The sequence below is a fragment of the Trachurus japonicus genome, chromosome 9 (assembly GCF_045865225.1).
Source record: "Trachurus japonicus isolate A0001 chromosome 9, Traja_1.0".
NCBI lineage: Eukaryota > Metazoa > Chordata > Actinopteri > Carangiformes > Carangidae > Trachurus > Trachurus japonicus.
Window position 1 is genome coordinate 30,504,271 of NC_140915.1, and position 13,628 is coordinate 30,517,898.

At 39.9% G+C, this 13,628-nt stretch overlaps 2 protein-coding genes across 2 annotated transcripts; both read right to left on the minus strand.

The window, feature by feature from the left end:
• Positions 1-5,142, minus strand: dhfr (dihydrofolate reductase). The gene is made up of 6 exons (XM_085788198.1): positions 4,965-5,142; positions 3,974-4,023; positions 2,447-2,552; positions 1,369-1,492; positions 964-1,079; positions 1-227 (listed from the first exon to the last, which is right to left on the minus strand). Exons 1-6 carry the CDS (start codon positions 5,054-5,056, stop codon positions 146-148), a joined length of 570 nt encoding a protein of 189 aa, XP_085644324.1. The 5' UTR covers positions 5,057-5,142; the 3' UTR covers positions 1-145.
• Positions 5,143-5,672: 530 nt separating this feature from the next.
• On the minus strand, positions 5,673-13,091 carry gtf2h2 (general transcription factor IIH, polypeptide 2). The gene is made up of 15 exons (XM_085787318.1): positions 13,047-13,091; positions 11,479-11,577; positions 11,183-11,260; positions 10,992-11,028; positions 10,577-10,663; positions 10,440-10,490; positions 9,378-9,432; positions 8,338-8,443; positions 8,163-8,253; positions 7,860-8,055; positions 6,812-6,875; positions 6,629-6,732; positions 6,414-6,516; positions 6,296-6,335; positions 5,673-6,097 (listed from the first exon to the last, which is right to left on the minus strand). Exons 2-15 carry the CDS (start codon positions 11,532-11,534, stop codon positions 5,987-5,989), a joined length of 1,179 nt encoding a protein of 392 aa, XP_085643444.1. The 5' UTR covers positions 11,535-11,577; positions 13,047-13,091; the 3' UTR covers positions 5,673-5,986.
• Between the last annotated feature and the right edge of the window lie 537 nt (positions 13,092-13,628).

Genomic DNA, 13,628 nt, shown 5'->3' on the forward strand with positions numbered 1-13,628 from the left:
AAATTTGAAATCTAGTTTATTTCAACTCAAAATGTGGCATGGAAGCACCCAACAAATCACTTCCAAATGCAAATAAAAATCTTGCATTTACAATGCTGTGGCGGCCATTTTCAAAAAGGATTTTTTTCCTCTGTCCTTGTCGTCTTCATTGCTCTGTGCTCTCATAGACTTCAAATCTGTATTGGATACCATTCTCCTCCTGCAGCTCTTGTGGCACTCCTGGAAACCTGGAGAAACAAACCCAATCCAATCCTATTTTATTTATATAGCACAATTTTAAATAAACACAAATATTTCTAAAGTGCTGTATGGTAAAATAAAAACAACAAAACATAATAAAAAGACAAAATACTAAAGATGAAAAACACAATAAAACATAATAAATAAATAAATAGATAGTGAAATATCTGTGCACATAAAATCAACAATCTATGTGGTGTGAAAAACCAAAGAAAAGAGATTGGCTGGGTGTGTAGGGGTGCAGAAGCTCAGAGAGGTACGATGGGGCAAGACCATTTAGATTTAAAAGCAAATAAATTAATCTTAAAATGAATTCTAAATTGGACGGGTAGCCAGTGGAGTAAAGCTTCTTATTGTCCATTTCATCTTGTAAACACATTAGTGTTAAAATTCTAGAGCCAATGGCCCAAATACTCTTAACATGTTGTATATCTGCCTTATTGTGACATGAGTGAATATTTTCCCCAGCAGACACAGGAAGGCAATGAGGCAATGTCTATGTCAGTGATACTGAAACATCTGAAGAAGGAGCAGCCACGGTGAGCTGCACTCCCACACCTTGCCAGGGGGAAATAAGCTCATTCACATTGGCTCTGAAGTTGTGAATTGCATTTCAGTTATTGCTAATGTTGATATGTGTGGGTTGTTAAATGCTGTTACTACTAAATAAGAATCCATTCGTAATAATTCTAGATGACCGACAATAATGTATGTTGATCTTACTCTGGCAGTTGATGAAATTTGTCTGGACTAATTTCAGGAAGGAATGTGTCGCACTCAAACTGCTTCAGGATTTGCGTGATGAACAGTCTCTTGGTCCCTGGCCACTCCATCATCTCCTAGGTGCCCAAAGCAATCAGAACAATGAGTGTGTATGGCCATCATGGCAAAATGACACATTTGATATGATTTGCACACAATTTATTCATATCATTATGACATTTGTACTTATTTATATTGTTACTGCCAGTAAGATACAGATAAGAATGAAACTTTAACTTAACTCCTCATTGATACTGTTTCTGTTGCCATACACAACACAATAATAATTTATGCATACGTAAAGGTAAAGAACATTTACAGATTGTAAAACAGACAATGTGAGAGCACTCTCGGTGCACCTTGTACCTTGTAGAGAGAGCTGCCTCCTATAATCCAGACCTGGTCAACCTGGTCCGCCAGCTCAGTGTCGACGAGCCTGAGAGCTGAGCTAAAGTCTGATGCAAAGTGGTGTGCTCCTGCAGGGGGGGTTCTGGGGGAATATTGAAAGTTACAGTTAGTGTAACACTGAGCAATAGTTGAGGTGAAGTAATATACTGAGTTCATACTTGATTTGAAGACACAGCCTTAGCCCCTACAAGGTTTCCTCAGCAGTGTGACATCATTTTCTTCCCCATCTTTCATTGATTCAGTTCATAAAAATAAGGTTTGCTTTTATTTGCCCAGATATCTCTGAAATTTTCTGACTCCACCCCAACACAGTGACAGTCGTCAGCCTTGATCAATACCAACTTAAAGGAGAACTCTGCATGTCTGGTCACTTTTTTTTTTACTGTTTTGGTTGCTTTTTTCTCTACAGAGCTCCCCCGACAGTTTCAGAGTGGATATATTCACTGTAAAAACTCACAGCTATCCCTCCTCCCCTGGCCATGTGCTTTGTTTTCAACGAGGCCGGCAAGAAGGCAATCCGTGGAGCCATGACTACCGAGGTGAGTAACATTAACAAGACATTATGGATGACCAGGTGTGTCTGTGTCACAGTGCCGTAAAGCAGTCCATGTTTCTCGCAAGACAAGATCTGGGACACCGAGTCAGAGGCGCTGATCTTGCAAGGTTGGTTTTCTGCCAAAAGACACTAGGCAGAGTGTCTCCATTCTCCCCGTAACAAGTAATTTAAAGGAGCTATATGTAAGAAATGTATGTCAAGTAATGATAAAATAACCCAATATGTAACCAGAGACTAAGGGATCATGCGTACAGTATTTCAAATTTGACTGCAGCAACATTTTTGGCCTCAGTCTTTCATACTGCTCCTTTGATTATCACAATTACGCCAAAGCTGTTTAACTAAGGTTAAGCCCCCCCCCCCCCCCGTTACGGTTACGATCGAGCATGTTAGGGTCGCCCCCCCTGCCCCCGTGAAAATTGTAAGTACAGGCTTTGTAGCTAGGTGCCAGCTTAGGTGGGCATGTAGTGTGAGACATACTTTAACTCTCTGCTGAGGATAATGTTGATCCTGTTGTTCAAGGGTCTGTTCTTCTCTGGGATGGAAAACCACGTCTTCCTGCCCATGATCACAACATTCTGTTTACCTGCAGGACAGCAACATTAGGCTCCTTCTCATTCACATACTAGAACTTCAACACCAACTTTTTCCACAATATACCAAAGGGATAAAGGGATAGTTCAACATTTTGGTAAATTTGCCTATTGCCATAATCCCTATAGTCACAGTTCATTACCTTTAATTATCGATGCATGTTGTTTTGAGATTCGCGGGGCAGAGACGTGAGCTGCTCAGCAAACACAATGGAGGTGAACAGACATCAAACTCATCAAATACACAATCCAAAATGCCAAAACTCCCTGGCGAAGTTGTGACCTGCACATTTGCCACGCTATGAAATAATCATGTATAATTATGTAACATTAGGACACATGAAGCAAGAACTTTATGCTTTTGAAATCACTCCGCCCAGCAGCCGTGTCTGGAATATGTAGCTCGGGTTTTGCATTTGCCTCAAAAACAACTCCATCTTGTAATGGTACGTTATTATTTCATAGCATGGTGAATGTGCAGGTCACAGCTTCGCCACAAGAGTGTTTTGGAGTTGTTGGATTGTGTATTTGATGAGTTTGATGAGGGAAAGGCGAAAATACTGTGCGCCATGCAGAGCTCACGTCTCTGCCCTGCCAATCTAAAAACAGTTTGCACCGAAAATTAAAGGTAATGAACCTACTCCTAAAACTATAGGGATTATGACAATAGGCCAAAATGTTAAATATCCCTCTAAGTTTTCCTGAAAGAGGTGTCAATCTGTCAATTACAATGTTATCCAACCCTGGTGAATAGATGCATGTACAGTCGTTGATTAAATTTACACATTTCCTGACAATATTTCCCGCATTCCTGCACAAAACTGTATGGCTATATCATAAAAACATGTCAAACTTAATCTACAAATCACTTTTCATTCTATTGTCAGATTGTCACTTACACCTCTTGTATTTTCCAGTAATTGCTATGCATCATACAAATTCAACCTTCTTAGCAATGAAATGACAACTATGGATGGGAATCAATAAGGTTTTATTGACATCAGTGGTGCCATTGATTCTGCTTATCAATTTGATTCTTTGTTGGCCTATACAGGTTTACAGCTACAACAACACTGATTTTAGTGAACTCTGCAGAAACAGTCACCACCACACATAGTAAGTAGAAGCCTCAACCCTAACCCCAGCAGGACCACAGTGGTTATGGGGTTGATGTCGATCCCAGCTTCATTCTTCTCATATTTGATACAAAAAAATGCAGCTCCTCTAATTTCTATATTGCACTTAGCCATATCACAAATTTGATTTATTTTTCAGTTAATTGTGCAGCTCCCTGGTGAAATCTTCTGTCCCATCTTAAGTCTTCGATGTTTCTGTGTTACTGTAAATGTTTGACTGTGACTTATAAAACTTAGACCTCTGAACGAGTGGACGCAACCAAGTCATTATAAGTTACCTGATGTAGATGAGGTCGCTGTCATCTTTCGGAAATGTTTGAATTCATTACTGTAAAAGAACATATGATCCTGTTAGGTCCATATTTCATTGAATAACTACTTTGCCAAAAGTTTATGTGCATGGTTTTCATTTGTGACAAATTATACAGGAGACGTTTTTCTTTTTCTTTTTATAGAAAAAACAGTTTAACCCCATAAACTTTGTGCTGATACTGGTAGTCTTGCAAAACCCAACCTTCAACCACATTCACTTTTAAATGGCTTTCTGTACTCATGGATTGGATTATGTGTCAGGTAATATAGCCAAGCCCCTGGCCTTAGAATTAAATGAGTAGGCGAAACCCATGACTTGTGCAGTCTTAAGTCTGTCTTCCATTTATTAGTAAGCAATCACTTTATTTACTTGTGTGTGTGTGTGTGTGTGTGTGTGTGTGTGTGTGTGTGTGTGTGTGTGTGTGTGTGTGTGTGTGTCAGATGCACTCAGTCTCTTCCAATCACAACTCAACAGGCTTTTCTCGTGGCGTATGGTAATAGCTGAATACATAACACTTGAAGTGTGAAAGAGAGGTTTTTTTTTGATCTTTCAAAACTTTCAATAGTGCCGAACTGGGGTCCAATGTCACATTAAAAGCCACTGAAATGAGTATAGGTCGTCTTTAACAAAATGCGAACGATGCTGCATTCAAGACAAGTCTTGTTAGCGCTGGTCACGGACCGCTGTGTTCACGCTGACCCAAACGCGCCGCACTCTGGACCAAAGTTCAACTCGGCCGACCTAAACACTGCCCGTGTGAAAACACCCTTAATCACTAGTATTTAAACAGAGGCTAAGAGGCTATTATTGAGAGTTAGGTGGTCCATGAGTGTTTTTTTAATGGGTTAAGTGGTCACTGGTCTGAAAACTGAGAAACCCTGCAATTCTTAAAAGTTCTATAATCTGGATTGCAGCATCGGGTCAGCGCAGCTCACCTACAAATGAACACCACTTACCAGAGTCGAACAGGGTGCCACGGCAGATTTCCATTGTATCCAATGCCCAGGTCAGGACATGCCGCCACGATACCGTTGAGAATGCGGGACATCGGGAGAGGACTGCGCTGCTCCGTCGGTAGCTCGTGTGTGTTGTTATGGTTATGACCGGAGCTTCCCGCCAGCACGCGCTACAAAATACTAAATATAGGTCTTCTTCCTCTGCTTCCTGTTTCTTCCGGTTCCGCGGACAGCTGCCTTTGTCGTATCGTCGCATCACTGCCATCTGATGGACTTGAATGATATCGATTGAAGAATTATTCTAGTCTTACACCAGCCTTGTGTGGATGTTATACAGGTTGCAGCATTCAGTCAGGAGTCAAGGCTCAATGCATCCTACATTTTAGGCACATTTCGATTTTTCATGTTTTCTCAGGTTAATTGTTCTAACACAAAGATTTAAATGCTATCTTAAATGGTTCTCCACATTTCCAGGTATAATACTCACCTGGGTGGTGAATATGAATATATTTATTTGGTCAAAAAATATCCAGTGTGAATTTTGGTGTTGACAAAGAACACAGAATCAGTGACCTCAAACATTTTTTTTTTTTAAAGAAACTTTAAAAAATCTATGTACCTACCTATCAATGGTAACAGCCCATGTCTATCCTACATTTAGCACAACAAATGCAAAACCAGACAGAAATTTACAGTACACACAAATAAAAAAAGAAAATCAGTTTTACTGAAGTTGCAGTGTCACAATCAGAACTGCGATACAAAACTATGGAGAATACACCAACCAAAATCATCTGACACGAAGCCACTCTGATGACAAGAAGTTGTCCGAGTAGACAGGAGCTTTGAATCAATGTCTTTGAAATGTGACCGTTGTCCCAACAGATTGTCCAAAATCTCCCAGAAATGAGGGACTGGATTGAAATCTGCTGTCTGAAGGTCACAGCATCTGATTCACATCATGTTTATGTCTCTCCTCTAACTTCTCTATGTTGTTCTTTCCTTTGTCAACCATCCAAGTTTCAGGGGGCGGTCTGACTGTGAATACAGCAGGGGCAGCAGTGGAGCGAATCATGAATGAAGAGATCACACTCCACGCAGAACACACTGTGGCACGATGTACAGGTAAATATCTACAAACGGAGGAGGAGAGAGCAGACACGTGAAGATGAGAGCTGAAGTGAATACACAAATACAAGTTTAAACGCTATACAGTAGTTGAGGACATCAGACTGACCAGAGTACAGGTCATGGATCCTACAGTTCATATAACTGTGACAGTAAATGTTTTGGGATGAAGAAAAACAACTTAACTTTGCCACTGTACTTACACTTTTATCCTTAAATTCCCCTTGACAAGCTTGGCAGTACCTGAAACCAGATCATAACAAGTTTAGACATACAGCAGCACAATATGGGTGTATGAGCTTGTGGATGTGTCGTAGCCACCTGTCTCCTTGGAGCTCCTCCACTGGAACCTCTCTAAAGGCTGGGAGAGGGAAGAGATGGTGGAAGGATCTGGCGAGGTGGGGGGCCGACACCAGAGTCAAACCTTGGAGACGACACACATGCACGTCAAGAAGGACAATACTTTTTCATGCCACAAGAAGAGAACTGAAATTTTAATTTAACCTTATGGTGACACAAAAACATATTAGACATACCACAGACTTTGCATTCCACGGGAAGCTCTGTGTACTTGGCATGACACTGTGGACAGAAGTATCCTCCGAGAGACAGACCTGGACCACTGTTGCTGTCCAGATGACTGAGAGACACACACCAGGAGCAACACATTACAAAGATTGTATACACAGCCCACAGTTACTCTACAGTTTTCTACTTACGACATGCTGAATGAAGGCTTGGCATCCTGGTCAGTCAGAGCAGCAACAGTGTGTTGAGGAAAACCTGAGGAAGCACAGGATTCATATTAAGTGGGTCTGATTGAATATTCACTAGATTCTTCATCAACAATCTTAATGTTTTAATGAGGAACTAGATTTAAGACGTTATGAATATAGTATTTCAAAGAAACATTTTAGCTAAATTTAAAATAAAATGTCTGCCTTCACATATTTCGGGTGATGTTGGTGGCAAACTGAGGAAGTTCACATTCAAAGAATTCAAATCCTTACCAATCCTAAAAAAAAAAAGGGACAGTATCTCCAGACTAAAATTGTGAGGTTAATGTCGTTCTGCATTTCTCTTAATGTCAGTAAACCGGATGAAAAGACCACATGAATAGTGTTTTTCATGATTTCTCTTCAACACTTGTCTGACCTTTCCACCCCACACAGATGACAAGTCCATCCTTCAACAGACCCTGACTCTGTAGGTCTAAACAAATATAACCCAAACAGGACAAAAGAAGTTCTTTCATCTACATTTAATCTATATTAAGTAGCTCTGTAGCGCCACATTATGTAATAATGTAATACATATTCACCTTGTGATGTAATAACGCTGCATTTTGTAATAATCTGCCACATTTTGTGATAGAATTCTTAAATGAAATAGGTAATAGGTAGGTTTGCTGCATTCTGTAATAAGTTGTTACATATTGCATTAGTTGTTACAAAATACGAGTGTTGCACTTCATATAGAAAATGTAATAATTTGGTGCATTATGTAACAACTGCTTACAAAATGCTGCAAAGTTTATTACACATTGTGTTCAAGAATTTTAATACAAAATGCAGCATTATTACATCATGAGGTGAAAATGTATTACATTACAAAATGCAGCGTTTTTACATAATGAGGCGATACAAGCTCTGATGAGTATGTGTAGCTGCAGGAGAGTGGATGTGATGTTTTATGTTTCCAGTTAGAGACAGAAGAGAAGAGTTCATTCATTACCAAAGATAGGTAAAACATCTGTGTACTACTGACCCATTCGTATTAAAGAGCATTCAGAAGAGGAGCTGGCTGGAGGAGGTTTGACATGCATCATCAGAAGTTCCTTGAAGTGACACTCATCCAGGATAACATGGTACAAGCCACCCGTCTCCCTGGTCAACACCGTACACACCCGGACCTCTGCGGACAGGCCGATAACCGATACCCGCACTTTCAGAGACGTGAGGATCTGACAGAGGAGAAACATGTTGTACATGGCAGAGAAGGAGAGCAGAGATGCAGCAAGAGAAGTGGACACTGATGACAGTGGAACCATGGGTATGGCTGTGACTTTACCTTGATGAGCTCATAGATGTTGGCCGGGTCACATGTGGTAAGACTACTGAGGATTATCAGGATTTCTCGACTTGTGTGTCCAGGCATGTGCCTTCATACAAGGACAAGCGTAACGTGAGTGACAGTGAGTAACACAACACAGGCCGACCTACAACACCAACACTGCAGAACCTACTTGAGGGACTGTATGGCGAGGTTGAGAGAGTTGTACAGAGATGGTTCTCCTACACACACGGTGTCCACTGCTTTTTTCAGAGCAGTAATGTGTTTCTTTGGATTTCCTGTGGTGAAAAAAGACAACACGTTACGGTTTATTGAAGCTGCACCTGGAAACTCTGCAAACAAACAACAAACAAACACTGTGACGTTCGCTGGACAATGATCTTCAATGGTGATTAATACTTGACAATTCCTCTGCCACAGTAACTGCTGTTTTATTGATAACATGGGATGGGATGATAAAGTGATGTTTCAACATTTTGGCAAATTGGCCTATTGCCAATATCCCTATTGTTCTATGAATAGGTTCATTACCGTTAATTGTTGGTGCAAGCTGTTTTTATCAGCAGGGCAGAGACGTGAGCCGCACAGTATTTCCACATTTCCCTCTTCAAACTAAATACACAATCCAACAATGCCAAATTGCTGTCGCAGACAAGTTGTGACCTGCACATTCACCATGCTATGAAATAATAACGTATATTTATGTAACATTACGACACATAAAGCAAATACTCGGAACGTTACATTATTATTTCATAGCGTGGTGAGGTTGGTGGATTGCGTATTTAGTAGGGCTGACCCAAAAAAATCAAAGCTTCGAAGCTTCGTTCGTTGCCATGACAATCGATCATGAAGTCCGTGATCGATTTTTTTTTTTTTTTTTTTTTTTTGACACCGGTTCTCATCGGCAATTGTTACATTGAAATGAGTAGGCTACTTGGCATCCTGGAAACCTGCCTGATAAATTTTGGAGACATGCAATGTCTGTTTGTTTGGAGACATCCAGTGTTTGTTTGCCACACATTCATTATGTCCCCCGTCGCTAAAAAACAGCTAAAAACAGCTTGCACCGACAATTAAAGGTAATGAACCTACTCCTAGGACTGTAGGGATTATGGCAATAGGCGAATTTGCCAGAAGGTTGAAATATCCCTTTTTGACAGAGTGGAATGAGAGGTGGAGTCTAACATCAGCAGTTCAGGTGACCCTCACCTGCCAGGTCTGTCAGCTTCTCAGCCCTTTTATTCTTCGTGGTGATCAGGCCCACCTGAGGACACAGCACAAGTTAGGTCAGAGGCAAATGTAAATGAGTGACGGCCGATGATGACCACAAGGGTTTGTTCTGAGAGATGAGAATAAAACTAACTGAAGTGTCTCTAAGATAATCAGTTAAAATAGTGTGATCCACTGTATTCAAAGCTGCAACTCATTGAAATGGCACTCTCGCTTCTATCTGCTACTGCAAGAAGGCCATTCAGTGACCTCGAGGACAGCCACTTCTGTGCTATGACAAGCTCTAATCATCATGTGACAAGTTTTGTAATTGGCCTAAAATTGTTAAATCACAAGGTTAGCAGAACAAAAAGCAAAAATATATATTTATTGAAGAGCTAACTCTAATAAAAACACTCTTTTAGAAACTTGATGAGGATAAAATCAGGACTTGGGACTGCGGCTGAAATTTAGCAGTTGTACTAAGTCCGGCACATTTACACTGATGCTTAATGTGTCAGTGTTGATGAATGTGCACTGTCCCAATTCAATAAATAAAGAAATGAAATGAAAATGAAATGACTGCATGTAGTTGATTAATATGTGAAGACGGTGGGGTGAAGGTAAGAGGATAGTGAGAGATTTGGCCAGAGGGGGGCGCTACTGACGCAAGGCAGTTTTATTTGTATAGCCCATTTTTACAAATAGTTTGGCCCGTGTAATAGATGTTGTATACAGACAAGAAAACAGTTTACAACATGGAATATGGGATAACATGGAAATGGTTATCAAGAGCTGATGAGGGCAGTGAGGTGATGCTGTAACACAGTTAGGCCTGTGAATATTCTCACACAGTCAGAGACGGTAGTGCCTCAGTGCAGTGACTGGATCAGAAAACCTCGTGTATATATGACCTCACTAACTGTATCATTTTACAAATCTATTTATAAACTCACATGAACTTGTTTTTCCAAAAAAAAAAAAAGGTGAAGGGATTTAAAAAGGTTGGTCTCAGAACATTTCAGAGAAAAGCATGCACAGAAATCATGTCTGTAAACATACCTGACTGATGGGGTTCTGGTCGAAATACTCATCAACAAAAGCTTCCATGAGCTGCAAAGTAAAGGTGAAAAGAGATGGTGCTTTACAGATCATTACAGTGTTTGCCAGCTCTTGGACTCTATGATAGAGACTTTTACCTTGAGTGTTGAGGTAAGGCGGTTTGGTTTCAAGTCCTGGTCCTCCATGCTTTTGGAACAGTCAATCACCACATAGAGGTGACGCATCTGCAGAATAGACGTTGTTTAACACCTTCAATTATTTAGTGATAACACATTATAGTAATGAGTTTTTATTTTCCTAATAAAATGTCCCTACACAGCACTTTATTTCATAAAAATAATGGTTTGTATACACAACAACAGTCATTTCCACTGACCTGTTGTCATGCGGCAGCACATATATTGTAAAACAAGAAATAAAAAGTCCATCATTGATCTCTAATCGATCAAAGTTATGTTACACATCCCATTATGACTAAGTGACTCTGTGTAGCCTTGGCCACGCTGTTGATCTAAGAGACCTACAGATAATGTAGCATAAGACCAAACTTACCATTCCAAGCCGCACTTGTTCATGGCTCTCTATCACCCTATGAGATAGAGGGTTAGGGTATGACAACTATGAGAACTCGGCAGCAAAGAGAAAATGTTCCACTACACAACACAGTACAACACACATATAACACACATCCATGCAGGGTGGTAACTTTTGTTATTAGAATGAATTTCTTCATAAACACACACCTTTTCCTTTTGGACTGGAACAAGATCTCTTCCACTGTAGCTTTGAGTGACCCAGATTCATCCTCTTTCAGCACCTCCCTGTAGGTTGATACACACAGTCCCCAAGCAATTTATTAAAAACACCCATACAACTTCTTATAAGTTAATCATGTAGCAGCAATGCACACACTTCTTTAAACCACACATATACAGGTATACGGGGGCTTTAACTCGTGTTCACATGAAACAGGAGAATGAGGGGGGAACAGTGAGCATGGCATGTTGGTGTCAGACAGGCCGGTTGGAGCGTCTCTTACCATGTCCTCTCATAGCCCCCTTCCCAGCGTTTGGCTCGCTCTGGTTCTTCGTCCATGATGTCTCAGCAGCAAAGTCAACAGGCGATAACAGCCAGAGAACTGGGAACACCACACTCAAGTTAGTACACAACTCTGACGCAGAACCAACCGAGTAGCAGCTTACTGTGATTTTAACCCTGATGCCGACATATGCACACCCCTTCTAATGCACAACATGGGTCAAAAATGACCCACATTCATTTTCCATATGATTTCATGCTGTGTGAGTGTTTCTTTGCTGCCATTCTGACAAACAATGTAGCTACTTATTCAAGGTAACTTAAAACTAACGAATTATGCACAGTTATCTTTAACAAATCATCAAATGTTTCTTTAGGTCAAATTGGAATAATTGTAAAACAAGTTATGTGATAAAAAAAGAAAGAAAAGAATATTTACTGAAGTAGCATAAATGATACATTTATGTTGTTGTCATAGTCTAGCTGTTGAACACAATAGAATATGTCAACAGAGCTATTAATCGGAAAAAAAAAAAAAAAAAAGGCCAAGTCATGAATAGTCATCATTTTAATTAAGGCAACAATGGTCTGGTAGAAGCTGTTGGTGAGGCTGGAATGCTAAAATTAAAGTATTCTTGCTATGCTTGTTTTTTCAACTGGTCCACTTACTGAGACATTTTTGTTCATTTTTGTCCACAAAATAAGAAAGGAAAAATGGAAATAATGACCTCACCTCACTAATGAAAAAAAAAACCAAGATATTAAAATAATACTTGGAACATTCAACCATAAATTTATAGATTTCAAAAGTTACAGCAAAGAAACTATCACTCAGCATGAAATCACATTGAAAATGAATGTGGGTCATTTTTGATGTCGTGCATTAGAGGGGAAGTGATACAAAATGTGTTTTTATTCAAAAAGTAGCTAAATAATAAGATAAGAATTTATTGTGATCAAAAATGATGATGAAATTAGATATAGCACATTTAAACTCAGTCGGGTCACAAGTTTAGACCCATGTTGTGCATCAAAGGGTTAAAATCCCACTGGATATAAAACTGACTGATGAGGCTATGTGCGTGTAAAAGTGTAGGAAGAGAAATGACTGCATTTGAGTAAACAACAACTGTCTATGGCGAATTATCCGCTGACGTTTCTAATGACATTGTGTTCACTCAGAATAAGGAACAAATTATAAGGCTTCACGCGTAGCTTCTCCGCTGAGTAAAAATAACAAACGAAATGCCGCACGTCAAGAGACATCTAGGAACTAATTACTTACTACTTACTTCAATGTGTACTTCACAGTTCAGACTTGGGTAAAGTTGGAAGTTGCAGTTAGCATTAGTTAGCAGCAGTTTGTCAGCCAACTATTCTGCTAACAGACCTGAGAGGGAGATTCACATTTCTACAAAACCACGTCCCCAACAAGGCGTATCTCCGAGATGGTCTATACAAACTTATTCTGCGTATAGCTTTCGCCGTTATTAGCTCGTTATTGTGTGTGGTGGTGATGCCATGGATGTATAATAGATCCATGGGTGATGCTAAACAAAAAGTACCTACCTTCAACACCGGTGGTGGTGCAACAGATTTATCTTCCGGAGGGAAACATGTGCTCTCGGTTTTTTTTGCCTGTTGTCTGATGCATAATGCACCATGGTAACGCCAATGCCATGGATGTATTATATTGGTCAATGCATGGATGTATTTAGATCCATGCGTCAATGCATGGATCTATGTAAGAATATAGACATCCATGCGTCAATGGCTGATAGTATAGCGCATAGATATGGTATAGCGTGGGTGTTCATAAAATCCATGACATACTGTACATCTTTTGGTCCATTGATCTTTTAATTTTTAACTGTGGGTTAAAATGTTTTGTTATAATATTGTTCGTTGGTATATTGTCTGCCTGTGTGTTTAGTAATTGTCTATTGTCTGATTTGTAGTTGTGAGGTTTTAAAGTTTTACTGTGTCTATGTTGTGTAGGTACCTGGGTTGGGAGTGGGACTATGGCTGAAATTTAGCATTTGTGCCAAGTCTGGCGAATTTACATTGATGCTTAATGCAGCAATGTTGATTAATGTGCATTTCCCCAATTCAATAAATAAATAAATAAAGAAGAAAAAGAAAGAAGGAACA

Coding starts and splice junctions, on each gene's coding strand:
- dhfr (XM_085788198.1), bottom strand. CDS start 5,056: ATGTCCCGCATTCTCAACGGTATCGTGGCGGCATGTCCTGACCTGGGC. Junction 1,493..2,446: donor ATCCTCAGCAGAGAGTTAAA/GTATGTCTCACA, acceptor ATATTCCCCCAG/AACCCCCCCTGCAGGAGCAC. Junction 1,080..1,368: donor GAGGCAGCTCTCTCTACAAG/GTACAAGGTGCA, acceptor TTGGGCACCTAG/GAGATGATGGAGTGGCCAGG.
- gtf2h2 (XM_085787318.1), bottom strand. CDS start 11,534: ATGGACGAAGAACCAGAGCGAGCCAAACGCTGGGAAGGGGGCTATGAG. Junction 6,733..6,811: donor AAGCCTTCATTCAGCATGTC/GTAAGTAGAAAA, acceptor TGTGTCTCTCAG/TCATCTGGACAGCAACAGTG. Junction 6,098..6,295: donor GGGAATTTAAGGATAAAAGT/GTAAGTACAGTG, acceptor CTCCGTTTGTAG/ATATTTACCTGTACATCGTG.